The sequence below is a fragment of the Zootoca vivipara genome, chromosome 1, assembly GCF_963506605.1.
Source record: "Zootoca vivipara chromosome 1, rZooViv1.1, whole genome shotgun sequence".
NCBI lineage: Eukaryota > Metazoa > Chordata > Lepidosauria > Squamata > Lacertidae > Zootoca > Zootoca vivipara.
In genome coordinates, this window is record NC_083276.1 from 103,153,329 (window position 1) to 103,171,003 (window position 17,675).

General features: G+C 41.9%; 1 protein-coding gene across 48 annotated transcripts in view; it reads right to left on the reverse strand.

Moving 5' to 3' along the window:
* NEB (nebulin) overlaps positions 1-14,499 on the reverse strand; it is a 165,752-nt gene extending 151,253 nt beyond the window's left edge. For 47 of the 48 annotated variants that reach the window (XM_060279866.1, XM_060279768.1, XM_035131587.2 and 44 more), the window contains exons 1-6: positions 14,348-14,499; positions 13,588-13,684; positions 10,561-10,621; positions 5,731-5,772; positions 1,386-1,595; positions 247-354 (exon numbers count right to left, since the gene is read on the reverse strand). In XM_060279866.1, coding sequence (XP_060135849.1) covers positions 247-354; positions 1,386-1,595; positions 5,731-5,772; positions 10,561-10,593 — 393 coding nt within the window. In that variant the 5' untranslated portion in view covers positions 10,594-10,621; positions 13,588-13,684; positions 14,348-14,499. The remainder of the gene's footprint in view (positions 1-246; positions 355-1,385; positions 1,596-5,730; positions 5,773-10,560; positions 10,622-13,587; positions 13,685-14,347) is intronic. The other variant, XM_060279718.1, reaches the window with a different exon arrangement.
* Positions 14,500-17,675: the final 3,176 nt, after the last annotated feature.

The window sequence follows — 17,675 nt, forward strand, 5'->3', positions numbered from 1 at the left end:
AAGCGATTATTCCTCCCTCCTTGACTCACAGGTATCTAGGCGTTTAATCTGAATCCTAGAATTTCTAGCTTGATGCAGAGTCTGCAGTTTGCTATGCCAAGAATCTTAGCAACATTTTTTTCCTAAGGCTCCAGATTGGCTTACTGTAACTTTATCCATGTGGCTCCTGCCTTCCTCACTAGAATTAAAATAGCTTTAGAGAGGCACAGCTGACTGCTTAAATGCTCTGACAGCCCTGGCGCTTACCTCACTGAGCTGGTCCTGGGCTTTCTTGATTCTTCGAAGTTCAGGGGTGTCACTTGTGATTGCATATGGCTTCCCTCTCTCCTTCTCATGCTTCTCTTTGTACTTGTTCTGGAAGGGAAAATAGAGCAAAATGAGGAGAGAGTCAATATGCTATCGAGCTTTTATTGTGAATCCTCTGGGAACTATGATGTGGAAATGCTTCCACCTGAAGATTTTAAGTGGTATTTATAGAGACTGAAGGCTGATCGCCGAAGAATTGATGCTTTTGAATTATGGTGCTGGAGGAGACTCTTGAGAGTCCCATGGACTGCAAGAAGATGAAGCCTATCCATTCTGAAGGAAATCAGCCCTGAGTGCTCCCTGGAAGGACAGATCGTGAAGCTGAGGCTCCAATACTTTGGCCACCTCATGAGAAGAGAAGAATCCTTGGAAAAGACCCTGATGTTGGGGAAGATTGAGGGCACTAGGAGAAGGGGACGACAGAGGACAAGATGGTTGGACAGTGTTCTCAAAGCTACGAACATGAGTTTGACCAAACTGCGGGAGGCAGTGCAAGACAGGAGTGCCTGGCGTGCTATGGTCCCTGGGGTCACGAAGAGTCGGACACGACTAAACGACTAAACAACAACAACAACATAGAGACATTCTATGCACCCCTAAGGAGAGAAATACAAGCCTAGTGTGAAAGATAGTTTAAAGCAGGAAGAAGCAACCTATGTCTTCTATTTCCCTAAGTAGTGCTCTGGGGGGGGGGACAGAAATTAATTTTCTTCATCAAATTTTAGGCTTTATGGTAGGGATGGAACTGCTGTGCAGATGCCAATATAATTTTGAAAATTAGCTCTGTGGAGATGAGGCCAGGCCTCCTCCTTCCTTCCACACCCTTAGAGTGGATAAATCATTGTTACCAATATTTACTACATTGAAAATAACAGGTGAGTGTCATTTGTAATGTTGCTAGCTATAATATTCATTTTAAAAAAAAACAAGCAAAGATTTCAAAATTGAAAACAACTGAGATTTTTTTTAAAAAAACCAACTATGTACAATGCAAATATAACAATATAAAACCATACAGCTCACACATTTGGGACTCAACTGCTTCAAACGGGAGAGGTTAGAAACAACTTCTGACTTACGTTACTGAAGAGCTTTTGCATTTTCGAACTGTGATCCAAGTAAGGTGTCATGAACTTTGACGTGTCCACTTTTTTCCGTACAACCTTTTTTCTGACAGGAGGAGAGGCCTTGTGAGCGGTGTCCATGGTTTCAGTAGTATGCTTTGTAGTGGTTACTGTGTGAGGAGCAGATCCAGTGGTGTACGTTGTCTCCGTGATCTCCGTAATTATCTAGGAATGTGGGGAAGTATTGTGGGTTTCAATTAGCACCTTGTAATAGCTGTAGAACCTTTTATTACTATCATCACTTTGTCATTGATTATTAAATTTGTTTGCTGCTTTTTCTCGCCCGGGGCAACTCAAAGCAACTTGCAACCAACCAAACTTTTATCTCCTCTTCATTTTTTAAAAAAAGTTTCTATAATATACAGTGGCCTGGTTCTCATGTCACGTTAAATTATAGTTAGAACAAACCATGGTTTAATGTGAACAAGCAGCGTGCTGGTGCATGCTGCTGAAATTAAAGAGGTTGCACTCAGAGGCGGAGCTAGCTGCTTCAGCCCCCAGAGTGGCACACGTGCTGTGCACCCGGAGGCAAGGCCATGGGGATGGGGTGAGCATCCCAGGGGGTGGGGCGAGTGTCTCAAGGAGGCACCACCTGCAGCGAGCAAGACACCTGGGGCAGAGAGAGACGCGCATGGAGGGCTGCTTCCTAGGTGGGAAGGAGGGAGCCACGCTGCTTTGCCAGCAGCCTTCCTCCCTTCCCTCTTCCTTTTGACAGCTTGGAGGAGGCTTCCCCCCCCCCAAGGAAGCAGCTCGGGAGCGGCGGGCAATGGCGCACCACCTATCTGTGACTCCCAAGCCTCCCCCCGAGCTGTCAAAATGAAGGGGGGAGGGGGGAGGCAAGGTGGCGCAGCTCCGCCCCTTCCCCCAACGGCTCAGGGTAGGCTTGAAAAATACAGGCAGGCGGCGCACCAAATGTCAACCCCCCTCAGTGATTACACCCGGGGCGGACCGCCCCCACCCCCTTCCTCCACCCCTGGTTGCACACTTCCTTTACGTCTGCTTCCATCATGCTGCTAGAAAACAAACCATGGCCTGGTGTTTGGTTTACCCCTAGGGATTCGTCTGGGGGAAAGAAACCACAAGTGCAGGTTTGGATTACACAACAAGCCCCACCATGACTCGCTTCCCAGTAGTGCTGCAGGAGCGGGAGAGGAGCGACGCACCCATGGTTTCATATTTTAACTATGGTTAAAATAATGTTAAAAGGTTATTTTAACCATGGGTTAATGTGATATGTGAATCAGGTCACTGCATTTCAAGATCAGCGAAAGCCAGATACACAGGGGCTTGTTCAGAAAGAGTCTCTAACAGTTTTCATGCATGCTGCAAAACAAAACAAAAAATATTAACCCTCACCCCATCAATGGATTGTACTGACTGTTGTTTGCACAGTTTCCTCATAAAATATAAAATAACTTAATGTACCTGTGTGGTGGTTGAAAGGACTTACTGAATTAACACATTTGGGATAAGTCTTATAAACAGCTTTCCTAGGGTTGCCATATTTCAAAAAGTGAAAATCCGGACATAAAAGTTGTTTAGTGTTTTTTTCTCTTTTCTTTTTTTGCAAAATAAAATTAAAACAAAAATTAAACTATTGCCAAAAAAATCGGCAAAATAAAATAAAATCAATGTTTCCAATATGGGCTGCCCATAGACCCGGGTTTCCATTTTCAATGGACAGCTCCCAGCCCTCGCTTTCCTCTCCATATACAACATGGAGTAAAAATCCAAACATGCAATTGGACTAACTGGGGAGTGGGGGGGGGGAGAAATTGGATGAGAGGAATCTGTGGTGACCATATGTTTGGGATAGTGTGTCCCATGTGCCCTACAGAGGGGAAGTCCTTTGTTTGAAGACCTGACAGAGGACATTTCTATCCATTCCATCTGTGGTTTAAAGAAAGACCTGTACAGTGGGGGAGCATTAAAGAAGACTATCACCAGTTAGCATAGGCTTCCTCAAACTCGGCCCTCCATATGTTTTTAGCCTACAACTCCCATGATCCCTAGCTAGCAGGACCAGTGGCCAGGGATGATGGAAACTGTAGTCTCAAAACTTCTGGAGGGCCGAGTTTGAGGAAGCCTGAGTTAGCATCTGCACAGGTCACCCGGTCACAATCTTCCCCACAGTGGTGAGATGTTATTCTTTTCTATTTAGATTGCGGGAATTATTTTTTGAATTTGCATCAAATTTACATATATAAATTAGCATATGCAAATTTTATGCAAATAGGTGCCCTTTTGCCCTCTTTTATGGTGGTGCATTTGCTCTTTTGAAGGGAGATTTATAAGTGGCCACCCTATCCAGACAGTATATTTGCAATAGCTTTTGTAAGGTTAATTCACTCAGAAGCTGCAGAATCTATCACTGTGACTGCAGAGATCACTGCTAGAAGTTTCAGGGTATTCACAAATATTTTGGTTCACATTCTGTGTGTGAATGTGTCAGAGAGGACTCCTGGGAAGCATCAGCCATGAGTTAGCAATGCTGCGGTGCGGGCACAATGAGGTATGACACTGCAGCCAGATGGGCTGGGTATGAATAATGAAATTATTATTATTATTATTATTATTATTACATTAAAGGTAAAGGGACCCCTGACCATTAGGTCCAGTCGTGACCGACTCTGGGGTTGCAGCACTCATCTCGCATTATTGGCCAAGGGAGCCGGTGTACAGCTTCCAGGTCATGTGGCCAGCATGACAAAGCCGCTTCCGGTGAACCAGAGCAGCGCACGGAAACGCCGTTTACCTTCCCGCCAGAGCGGTACCAATCTATCTACTTGCACTTTGACGTGCTTCGAACTGCTAGGTTGGCAGGAGCTGGGACCGAACAACGGGAGCTCACCCCGTCACAGGGATTCGAACTTCCGACCTTCTGATCGGCAGGCTCTAGGCTCTGTAGTTTAACCCACAGCGCCACCCGCATCTCATTTTATTACATTGGCCCCCCAATATAAGTCCCCCTTCCATTTGAGGCATGCCCTAATGTTCTTATTATATTAACATGACACACATCACCCAAGCTGTTTCCCTGAGAAACAGGTTGGCTGTTCAAAAGGTTGGCTCTTTTCTAAATAAAGGTTTCTGGTTATTCACCGCCGGGGTTGGATTTCACAAGAGTTTTTCACACCAACATTGCACACAGAGAACTCCCACTGACGTCAAGAGGAATTTTGAATGTGGATGGGGTAGGCTCAGAGAGCAGAAAAGCTCTTCAAACTGTTATACTTTGGAATAACCTTTAGTAAGATTAAAATGAGTGAGATTACACCAGAATACATGATCAAAGAATCGCTAAAAAAGAATAATCAGTGTCTCTGCAAGATGTATATGAGGTCATTTTTTTAAAAAAAAAATGTATAAGGCAACTTTACTTCATAAAACTGAAGCAGCATATATATAATTTACCTGAAAGTGGTAGATATAGTATACAACATATTAAAATATTCTATTTTACTTGCAGAACACCCCCACCCTCTCCAATCAGATAACATGTTACTGAAAGCCTGAAGAAATATTTCATCTCGTAAAGCTTTGAAACAGAAACATTTGGAGAATCGATTGAATCAATTTTTTTTCATAAATTCTGCAGTGATTCCATGAAGATGCAAAAGAAGAAACGAAAGATAGGAACACAATATTGGCGTGTGCATGATGAAAATGGATGACACCACACAATGAATGAATACAGGACTGACGTGTACAAGTATAAAAGTATGCAGGAAGAAGACTTTGGTACATTTCTTATTTTGAATCTATTCCATTCCTCTTTTAAATGACATTTTTATTTGGTGGTTCTTGAGTACTGTTCACTGTTTTCTGTAAACTGAAGCAGCACTATCATGATATCAACGTGAGAGGTATAGTCATAACCACTAAAGCCCATGAAATATTAGCTAGTGGTTTTTCTGGGATGCAGATTGTACTCTGAATCTGCATCCATCCAAAGGGAAGCAAACAGTTAAGAAAAACCTTATCTAATAGCGTACAAAGCACTGAGCATAATAACAATTACAGGAGCAAAAGAATACAGTGCCATTAGAGCCCTTTGCAAATTAATGCCATCCACACAGCATCAGGGGAGAAAGGTACTTCTTTGACTATTGTGTTAATACTCTGCGTTAATAATCAAGCCATATTTCTTGATTACTGGTAAGTCATTGGTCACACAGTTCTATGGGGTACCGGATGAATTTCACATCCTAGTGGATTATTATGTGGGAACACATAAAATCCAGAAAAAGCATTAAAAATAACAAACTAAAGGGTTTGTTCATAAAACAGAGGCTTTTACCTCTCCCGGTTCACCCTCAATGACCTCCTCTTCAATGTAGTACTATAAACAAAGGAGAGACCTTGTTATTTTTCACAATATCATTCATAAAGAGACACATCTTTCCCTTTAACTCAAAGAATAAAAAGTAGGGCTGAAGAAATGTTTTGGTAGTAGAGGTAACGTCCTGCTGGAAAATTCTTGAAGATTCCCACCAGCAAAGAAACAGGTGAAGGTTTACAAACATTAGTTTCACTACAGCAAAGAGCAATTCATGAACATAAGTAGGTTTTCAAGGTCAGATCGCCCTCAACACATATGGAAAAGGCTGTAGCAAGTGTGAAATACCTTGTCTCCCAACATCTTAGGTTTTGGACACTGTGCCCCACTGAGCCCCATCTAAGGACCCAAGGCTGTATATCTCTAGCTACACTTGCAGAGTCTCCTATACACATACACTCAGCTGAAGCCCCATTTCCCATGGGTCACTAGTTTTTTGAATGGGGAGGGAGACATGTTTCACAGAAAGATTCAAATGTCAACTCTTGGAAATAGTCAGGAAAACATACTAGCAGGTTGCACAATTGAAGTTGGTTTAGAGCTCTTGAGCCACAAACTCAATCTCTTCCCTTGGCCCCAATTGGCATTTTTTGTAATAAAGAAAGTGACAGGAAAATGCATTGGATGGTGTGAGATTACCCTTGTTTGATTCAACGTGGGTCAACCTAACTACAAACAAATCAGTTCAGTAAATATCTGGTGTCATCTAATCTCCTTGCAAACAGTCAGGATGAATGATCAATGAACCTAAAGGTGCACTCATACCTTTGATTCATTTCTTCTACGTATGTCGTGAACTAATCTCATTAATACTCCATGAAGTATCCAGTATTGCAGCTGACCATGTCAGGCCTGAACTGAGTTCCCATAGGGATCAGAGGCTCATATTTCATATGGAACAAATCTAATATCTAATGTTCAGCCTCAACATCCATTTGCGAGCCCAGAAATAAAAAGGATGAGATGGGACTGGTATTGGGGCTTGCCTACTCCACTTCCACTATTACAGTGAAGAAAGAATCAGGCCTACCATGTAAAATTTAAGCATTACATCCTTACTGCAAGGACTTAATAAAATAGAAACCATGGCCTCCAGAATCTTGTTAACCTAACCAAATCTAATCACAACTTCTAGGCAATCCCCATGGAAATGATCCCAAAAGTAGCATGCCGAAATTCCTTCAGTACTATCAGGATGTCATTCTTCCTGCTAAAGAGATACCCTAAAACTCTGAGAAATCAATTAGCCAACAACTACTCAAAGCTTACCCAGTGCAGATTATGCAGGTACAAACTCCTATTCATGTGAACAGCTCTCTAGTCTGCATTTTTATTTGGATTCCAAATCTGAGAGTATTTTGGAGTGTGGACTCTCACAAATGCAACCAATGAAATATGTTCAAAACTGAATAAAGATCCGAAAGAACCAAAAATGCTTAACTGGAACATGTTTTTGTCAGCAACCCTAGGACTGAATTTGTCTTATTGTCGCAAGTGTTGCTGATTTATAACTTCTGTCTTGGTGTATAAAAGTATACATATTGCTGATGGGCCTGCTCTAATTCTTAATTCAAAATTATTTCCCAAAGCTGATTCACAACATTATCAAGATAAAACTGATAGCAGCAACCAGCATATTCTCAGACATTCGAGTGATAGGGCTTGCATTAATCTGCATCTCAGTTTCAAACTCCATTCAATATCACAAAAGTGAGTGTTCATCGAGAATTACCACACATCTTTATTTGAAGTTATTTGTATCATTTCAGGTATGGTATATTCTGGTGAAACTGAGGCATAGCTGATGATATACTACAGATGACGCAAGAGCCACTATGATCTATTTTCGTATCCCTCATCCACAGTATGACATGGTCACTCACATTTAAATTGATATAGATATAAATAGATTAGTAGACTTGTAGCTAAGTCCAAATGCCTCTCTACTGGGCTATACTTGCTCTCAATATTATAAATCGCTTTACATCAAACTGAACATTCATTATTCATTATTCGTGTCTTATGGATTGTCAATTTATGAGTTATTTTATATTGCTGACTCATTTGGTTTGCGCGCTTGCTGCAACCAGATGTATAGGTTTATATGCTGTGAGTTTTTATCGTTTCTGTCACAGAGGCCGGATGGGGCTACTTCAGAGTAACGACTCTACACCGCTCTGCATTTTATCTTTTTATTGGTGCTGCGTATTTACAGTGCTAAAGGTAGAGCTGTTTACAGAGACACATCTTCTCAGCTTGAATCAGTACCTCCGAATGGCGTTTGGCGTGTTTTTCGCCAGCATAACAACTTGGGGAGACCCATCCTCTTTCCCCTACGCTTTTTGCGCAATTCCGGAGTTGGGGGGATGGGTCTGCCCCCCTTTCTTCCTCCTTCCTGTCCCACCTGGGACGATGGCTCCTCTACCCTGCTAGAGCCTTGGACCCCACTTCCTGTTTCCCCACTTGAGCTGGAGCTTTCCCTGCTTTCAGCCGCGCTCTGGGCTGGGCTGGAACTCAGGAGGGGAGGGACTTCGCGATAGCCCCTGTCCCTCACAGTTTCTTTGTTTGTTCTTCTTAGATATGGAAATTCTTTAAAAAACTGATCTTAAAAGCCCCCCTCCAAATAATAGAATATAGAGCAGGGATGGAGAATCTCAGACTCATTGTCCAATTATGACCCTTCAGATTTCCATGGACCACATTAGCCAAAAGTGAAGTCTGAAGAAACTGGCCATCTAAAGGCAGAGTCCACCATTGCCAGCGCTGGCAGCTGATGAATGTTTTTGCAAATAACTTTGTTCCAGAAGGAAAATGTGCTTGTTTCCCAAGCTGCAAATGCCATCGTGTGCCTGGGTGGGTTACAAGAACAGACGGAGAGAATTCTCCCCCTGGCTTTTTCTTCATAGCCTGCCAATGGTACTTGGCAGTAAAGGAGAATGTAGATGGAGAGAGGGAAGAGAGCTTCACTGTGCATGCATGTGCCTGTAGGAATGCTGTACTACCGGTAATTCTATTTATAAATGAGAATATATGCATAGGCATACGCATTCATATGCATGTAGTTGTCAGAGAGCTTGTGAGAAACTATATGTGTGCCATCATAGGAGCACAACCATGCATTTTTCCTTGTGGTCTACTGGCCAACTTCAGATTGATAGCATAGGCCCTTTACTAAGAAGAAAGGTTTCCTATCTCTGACCTACAGGTTCTGCATAAACCAGTAGAGCCAGATGTCCCAAACAAAATGTCCAAGCAAATAATCATCCATGATATGCCCTTGGATTTTGGCTCCTTGTGAGCAAATGCTTCATTGCTCAGCAATATGTTAAATTTGTTTCTGACCATGAGTCTGTTTCGCCCATAGTTAAAACATGAGAGTAAGGTATAACTGGCAAGCAATGATGAAGACCAGAGCTATTTTTAATGTTTCTGGAAAGGGCTGTGCAGCTTAAAACTAATACCAGATGCAATTGTTGCCATTTTATTTATAATGTTTTAGTCCAGCTATGAATATCTCAAGAAAGATCTTAAGGAAAAAAAAGACAGACAGACATCTGGAGAAACAAGCCCACATAGGCACAATTCAAAGTCCATTAAAAATGACACCGTGAAATAGAGAACAATTATTAGTCTAATGAGAAACACACAGTGACGAGAGAACAGACATCAATACCAGATATTATGACATGGTAGGTATGAATATGTGAAAAAATAGGACAGCTTTTGCCACCGCAACCAAGGAAAATATTATGGGCAAAGATACCCTAGATGGTGACACTTGCCATCGATAACATACAATAGATAATACTATTACAGCAGAATTGACTGGCTTGTATCTAAGCCATATGCAGAGTAGACATATTGAAATAAATGAACTTAAGTTAGTCATGCCCATTGGTTTTGACGGGTGTACTTTGAATATGACATAGTTGGACACAACCCTATAAAACCTTTATACAACATATCCAAACTCACAGTCAATATGTACAGTGAGCTTCAACCCCTAATTGTTGGCAGAGTGTGGGTAGTGATCATGGCTCATAAGTATTAGATGCCATTGAGCCAAAACCACATAGGAAGCTGTCTTGGCCCATTGGCCCACTGAGGTCATTTATTGTCTACGCTAGCTAGCCATGGTTTCTCTAGGGTTTAAGATAGGAGTATTACCTGGAGAGGCCTTGAACCTTGCACATGCAAAGCACATGCTCTACCTCTGAACTATGTTTCCTTTCCCAAACACACCCATTGAGAAAAACCCAGTGGTTACAAGGAGTTTGCATATGGGTCTTGTTTGCAACTCATGGCTGGGACTTGATTTTAAAAAGCTACATAAAGTTTCAGGAAGCCCTTGAAAGGCAGCCACAATCCTGCTGTCTATGAACAAATAGCCATGGCCAAACTGGATCACTGACCTTAATGTCCATTTTGTTCAATAATAATATCATTTAATAATGGGAATACCATGATCAACTACATAGAACTTTTCCAAATATTTAACTCAGATTGAAGGCTAAGGGTTGGTGAGGGAATAAAGATGGGCATCATTGCCATCATTTTCTTCTCATGCTGCATTTTCTTCCCATCTGCAAGAGGTCAGCCATATACATATACAGATATATACTTCCAAAAATGGCCAGTCAGGATACTGGATCTGGAGACAGCCACATTTTAGAAGCAGTAATCTCAGGTTCCTGACTTGCTATTAGTTGTTGGTGTTTCCTCTAAGCAATAATTTAACCCACATTTCTTGAGACAAAAGAACTCAGGAAGTAAAAATGTTTGGGGTCTTACCTCCACAACCTCCTCATATTCTTCTTCTTCCATCTTTGCAGAGTTTTTCTCCCCCTACTCGCTGGCCACAAAAGAGGTGGAAAAATGAACATCAGCACAATGAACTCATTGCCACAGAGCATTAGCAACCAAAGGGAGGCATCCAAATAATGTACCCATCAGTGCAAGAATTTACCCTTGCACAGAGGAACTGCCCCCCTCTCCTCCTCTTGCACACTCTCTAAATCTCTTTGAGGGGTTTCCCCAACCCCCCAGAGCAGATTTACAGGGCACGCACAGGATGAGGAGAGGGGAAAGCTACATTGCACAAGTGTAAATCATTGCCTGATGAGACTTGTTAGTTGGATACCACCCAAAACTAGGATATGCATAGATTTTGTTATGCTGTTAAAATATCATACTAATATTAATATACAGTATCTTATGAGAGAGAGAAAGAGGAAGAAGAAAATATGCCAAAAAAAATTATTAGTTGGATTCCATGTTAGTTCTACCCATAGCGGACCCATTAAAATGAATGGGTATGGCCAATTTAGGTCCATTAATTTCAGTGGGTCTCCTTTGAGCAGAACTTGGTTGACTGCAAAGCATCTTTCTACTTAGTTTCCAAACCATACAATTACCAACTGTCTTTCCAAAACTATATGAAAGAACATAATTGTTTTTAAAATTAGACACTGGATTGCCTTAGTCCTTCCTTTTATATAATTTTCTCAATTATAGCCATATCTCATAGTCTATACCAGCAATGGGCAGAAAGCATATCAGGTAGATCTCTGGGTGATTTGTAGTAGATCGGCAATGGTTTTTGATACACAATGGTTCAACAACAGCAATAACAAAGTGAGCCCCCCCCCCCGGCTAAATGAGGTGACTGAAATGAAGAAAGCTAATCAGGAGGGGATTTTTGTACGAAAGGACTATGAGCTCAGTTTGGTTTTGGTACTGAAAGCAAATTCCTAGGCTTAGAATGTACGCTCTGTTCTTTCATTTGAACAACATGGGAGGAATTCAACACCGTGCTAAGGCGCTTGTTCCATCAAGGCAAGCATTTTGGCTTGCCAGACAGAAACCCCCCTCTCCACCCCCTACACACTGTTCCAAGGGTTTCCCCAATTTTAGGGGTGCAGGGGAAGGAATCCCCACTGTGCAAGCAGAAGTAATTGCACAGGGCTTCCACTGACACAACTCATTAGTTTAATCCAACCCTATATCATTTGCATATGGTTGGTAGATCTTGGGTTCTAGTAAAAAAAAACCAACACACAGTGGATCTCATATGCCTGAAGTCTGCCCACCCCAACTCTAGGCAACAAATTTTTAATTGTTGAAACTCTGTCCTCTTTCCATACATCAGCCTTGCATATTTCTGATGCTACTAAGTTGAATTATGAAAGTTACCTTTCACTTTTTGGCCTGTTCAAGAGTACAAGCAACATGGGATGGAGAAGGGGTATGTAGGGGACATGCGCCCCAACCTGCAACCAGTGTGCTGCACCCCAACACTGGACAGAAAGATTCAAAGAGGAGTTCTAAGCACATAGCGATAAATACACTTAGAAACCTCCAACACAGTAAGGAACCCTGATAATGCAGGATTCCCGATCACATCAAAGCTTTTAACTGCATTCAGTTGAATATAACTAAAAGCTTACTTCAGATCTTCTCACTCAATTTTCAAAAGTCTCCTTGAGTGTGACTTGCAGATACGATGCCACTGCCCTCTCCACTCAAGAGGGCTGCTATATACGTCAGCAACAGAATTTCACTGTTCTAGTTAGTTAGGCCCAAGGTCACCCAATGAGTTTCATGGCCAAGAGGAACTAGTCCAACACTCTAACCACCAAATCACACTGGCTTTTTTGGTGTCCAAACTGGAGGATTCTCCTAGTACTTAGTTCTAATCTACCGGTATTAGAATGTCAGTAAGCAAGTATGTGGAGCTAAGTGAATTCCAAATTGTGTCTATTTTCTTCTGTGACTACGATATTTGTAGTTACAGGTAGGTAGCCGTGTTGGTCTGGTGTAGTCGAAACAAAATAAACAAATTTTTTTCTTCCAGTAGCACCTTAGAGACCAACTAAGTTTGTCATTGGTATGAGCTTTCGTGTGCATGCACGAAATCTGAAGAAGTGTGCATGCACACGAAAGCTCATACCAATGACAAACTTAGTTAGTCTCTAAGGTGCTACTGGAAGGGAAATTTTTAAAAAATTTTGTTACGATATTTGTGACATGCAAAAATAAGTTAGATGTTGTTATAAAGTAAGTTTCTGGCCGAACAGAGCACCCCATATAATAAACGTGATTCTATTTTGAAGAACTGGTGGGAAACTTTCAGCCACACCCGTAGCAATCCCCAGGCATGCATCTGTTACCTTGTGGGCAAGAGCTTATAGGAGAGGAGAGAAACAATTGGCACCTCTCGGCTGGCAGCGGCTACCAGCACAAGACAAAACACCAGCAGTGGTTAATCCGCATTAATCTTTTCTGGGTGGAAATATCACATGCAGTTCTGATCTGTGGGATTACAGCCATAATGCTTTGAACTTTCTCGCCAGCAACCAGAAAATAAGTGTCACAGTACATGTTACCAGATGGGCAGGGTATTAAATATATTATTATTATTATTATTATTATTATTATTATTATTATTATTATTACTGAAGTCAGATATGCTTGCTAAAGATTTGAGATGTAGGCCTTAAGAGTGGAGAATTCTCCTATCCAGTAATGTTACACAAGCTTATAAAAAGCCTCCTGCCTAGTCACCAAGGCTGAATATGAGTCGCCTGCAGGTGACCAGTCAAGACGGCTTTTCCAAACTAGAATAGCTAGTTCTCTCTTCCCAGCCTGCTTCCTTCTTTCAGACCATCAATGCCACATCATCATTTACATCAATATAAATGGCAGCCAGTTGTTGTTGTTTTTAATAACTTCTTTGGTCTTACTTGCAAGGCTGTTTTAACAATACAATAGTCTAATTTCAGCACATGTGCAAATTCAGCAATGTAATTTTCAAATAACCTTAAGTTAATGAAGTTAACGTCTGTCTTCCCACCATTGGCCTTTAAGGATTGTTTGCTTCTGTGCCTCTTTTCTTTATGTATTTTTCCTCTCAAACCTGGGAAATATAAAATGAATGAATTCATTAGAACGGTGAATTCAGCAGGCCCTGCGGTGCCCTGGGCTTGCAGCCCCTTTTTTCTAAGGCGGGCAAGGACATGAAGGTTTGCAACAGCTGCTTCCTAGTTCAAATATATTTGCCATGTAAGCTAATACCTCAGAGCGATTGGCTGGTTTTGTTTAGCTAGCTAAACAGCAATTCCTTCTGAGGCAAGTGGCAATCCAGTACTGTGGGTTAAATATAGGCTCTTTAGATACAGTCCCTTCCTAGTGCCAATTTTCTTCAGCAAAGGTAGAATGAAATAAGATTTAAAAGTGGTGCCTCGCCACCAAAACTCACCAAAATTCTGAGGAAATAAAACACAAGAGCTTCTTAAAGAGGAGAACATTAATCTACCAAGTTCCTATGTTTTACCATCCCCAGATTACACAGTCAGGACCTCATCTCTCCTCAGTAAAACCTTATCCAATACAATCCTTCCTGACTTGCCTCACTGAAAAGAATAAACAGGTGCTCGAAAAATAGATGTTTATTAGCTCTAATTCTGATTGAAGTCCCCTCAGGACACAAAGCCTTTGAAGAGACAAATTGGCTAGTTGGCCAAGATAAATTGTATAGAAAACGAAACAACATTTTTTTTTTAAAAAAAAATGAACTTACCAGCAATATTTAAATAAATTTCCTTAGCAGCAAAGCCTCTCCAACTGTCCTCCCTCCTGAGAAACGCTGGGCAAAAGCAGCATTCATCTGATGCATCAGCTCCTAAATTATGATGTTCTTGGGGCAGCCAATCAGATTCGGTCTCGATCAAGTTTCAGATACTAAATATACAAAGTGACCCTTTGGACAGCCACCTGTTCAGCAGCGCCACAAAGGAAAGCAGCACATACTTGCCGTTAGTCTGATTTCTAACCAAAACATTACAAGAGCATCAACTCAGCCAAATTACGATTGCTGGCAAAATACGCAATATTACTGAAACAAGATATGTACAAAAAAATTGGGGGCAATATCAGGGGTGGGGAGCAACGCCCACCTAGAGAACGCTGTGACTTGTCTGCTCTGCATGGTTTGTGGTGGCATTCAGCCAAAGGCAGGGAGGACTCCTAGGATTAGTCCATGAGGAGTGGGGTGCTTGGTTCACCCTATTCACAGTGAAGGTGGTCTATTGAGGCAAAAGGGGTGGTGCCCTGTCAACCTCAGTCTACCCTCAGTCAGTCCCCACTTGCCTACCTGCTTTCTCCATCCGTAAGTCTCAGCATTGCCCTTTTGGGACTCAGCACAGAGGAGGATGGAGACAAAGCTTAGAACTAATTCTCAGCCCGTCATTGGATCTGACCCCACCTGCTGTTGCTTTCTGCCCAATGGGCACCAGTCACCATGGCCTATTCAGCCATTCAAACGAGTGCTGTGCTGAAAATTACTTCTGCGATTTTTCAGCCACTCTCCATCAATTTGTAAGAAACATCGTTTTATTAAGAAACAGGAGAGAAACGTTTGGTGACATTCTTGCGGTTGGGGTGCAGGGTTTTTTCATGTGTTTACCTTATGTTCAAGGTGGCCAAGGATACTTTTGAATTTCCTTCCTTCCGCAGTCTTCCCAGATGCCTCCATTCTCTGAAAACTTCGTGACATCTAGCTGTCAATTGTGCCCCAAATCTCAGACAACTGGGTGAGCTCAGGCCTCTGATCCTTTTCAAGAGTGAGTGCCTTTGACAGACTGTCCACAGAAAAGGGACTCAGCTCTATACATCATTTCATGCAGTGTGGGAGAATGGTATAGGTAAACCAATCAATACACCTAAACACCTCTTCCTCCAACTACCCTCTCCCAATCCTCCCCAACATTGGTGTGAAATAACTGCAGTAGAACCATTGTCGTTGTTTCAATATTTTATTGCTTGGTTGGTTTGGTTTTGAACATATAAACACATTCATGTCATTGTAATGCTGAAAATCAATAGTACTGATCAATAGATGTTTTTCAAAAAAAAATCAGTGGGAAGTTTAAGGTAAAAGAAAAGACTTCACTTAGGAAAACAAAACCAATGACTGCTCCTATCTCAGGCACTGAACGGCCAATCACCCTGGCTTCACATACTTCCATCAAAGCTTGGGGATGATGTCATGAAATATCTCCTGCAATGTGGAGGCAGGGAGTTCAGATCAGGGAGATGGCAGACATGTTTAATGGAAAGAAAAACACACTCACTACCCAAGTCCACTGAGAATATGAAGAAATTCTAAAGTGTTTTGGATAAAGAGGCAGGGAAAAACCCAGAAGCCTTATTCACAGAGGTTGAAAACTGAGAAATCAGGGAGCTGGTTTTAGCACAGAGCTAATTCAAACTGAGCTGTATTCTGGATTCAATTGAAACACAGAGGCTGAGGGGAGTAGAATGATTGCCATAGCCTATAACTTTACAGAGGGACTGCAGTTTTCCAACCATGTGTAGAAATGGAGAAGCCATGGCTCATTTGACTTCTAGCTCCCTGTCAGCTAATCTGACTTTGTACTGTAATTCAGCAATAATTTATTTCTATACTCGGTGTCAACGTATGTTGATAGCACATCTGATTGGCCAGGCTTTTCAACCTGTTCATAGCAATCCTCAATGTCAGGGATGGATAACCTGTGATCTTCTACATGTTGTTGGACCACTCCAACTTCCACCATCCCTGACCATTGGGCCATACTGGTTGGAGCTAATAGGAGTAAAGTCCAACAACATTTGGAGGGCCATAGGTTCCCCATATCTGCTGCAGACCATTCCCATCTTGCATTTGTTCCAATATAAACACAACTTGCTCTTGCAACTGCCACTTGGGAGCAGATAGGGATTTGGGCACATATTGAAAAGGGGAGGAGCCTCTATAAAGAGGTGGTTCCATAGTATGGATCTCAGGGTAGTTTCATCATGAGAAGGGACAAGATACTCAGAGGTTGCAACCCATGGCCTGCTCATGTGTTATGACATTTTCCTTTTGGTTGCATCAATGGGGTTGTAGGTTTGTACCTCAAACTCACTCCCAGAGTTTGTACCATGGACAGGTCTGGTATCATTTATCCTGAGAGATGGAAGAGGAAAGCAGAAACCAGTAAGCTCCGAGTTGAAATATTGTATGAGCCATGAATTCCAAAGTTGACTTTGAAGGAAGCCATTGTCTGTTTGCTTCAGCTCGTCCATCAGCAAAAGATACTTCGGCGCATATTCTTTTTGCTTAGCATAAGGAATACAACCAATCAGGGATGATTATACTCATATGCACGGCGTATTCAAAATCAAGTGACCGACTTATAATGCCTGGCTACTAATATCCTCTCCCACTCAACTACAATGTTAAAGCAAGGCTTTACTTACATCCCAGAAGCTTCCTGATTAGCAGGGTGAGACACACACTTGAGTGACACCACAGTACTTTAAGATGCTTCAAGACAGATGCAGAACGAGCCACCCATAGTTTAAGACGTCAATAAGCATGTGCACACGGTGACCTCATAAAAGTCTTTTGAGGGATGAATTAAGTTTCCAAATTTAAGACATGGATAGAAGCATTCTCAAGTACTCTAAGTTTTGTTCCAAAGTTTTCTCCCCATATCCACCAGGAAACCCATCAGCAAGGTGAGATTTGTTCAACTGCATCCAGTCCTTCACTTGTTGACCTGTACTCCAAATAATACACTATCGGTGGTGGTCTTAATGTGAGAGGGTGGGTGCTCCTCTCCTCCACCATGACCTTCAAAACATGTGCATCAGTCTCCAAGCCAGTAGTATCCAATGTCTTAAAGTTCCCATTTGTATGATTTCTTGCTTCTCCCCACCAAGAGGGCATATTCATAGGATCACTTTAGGATCAGGCCCCCAGCATTAAGGTCATGTATGTGGATGAATACATGCATCCAGTCAAACAACAAAAATTATAGGAACCTAGGAAGTTGCCTTGTACTGCATCAGACTCTTGGGTCCATATACTTCAGTAATGTTCA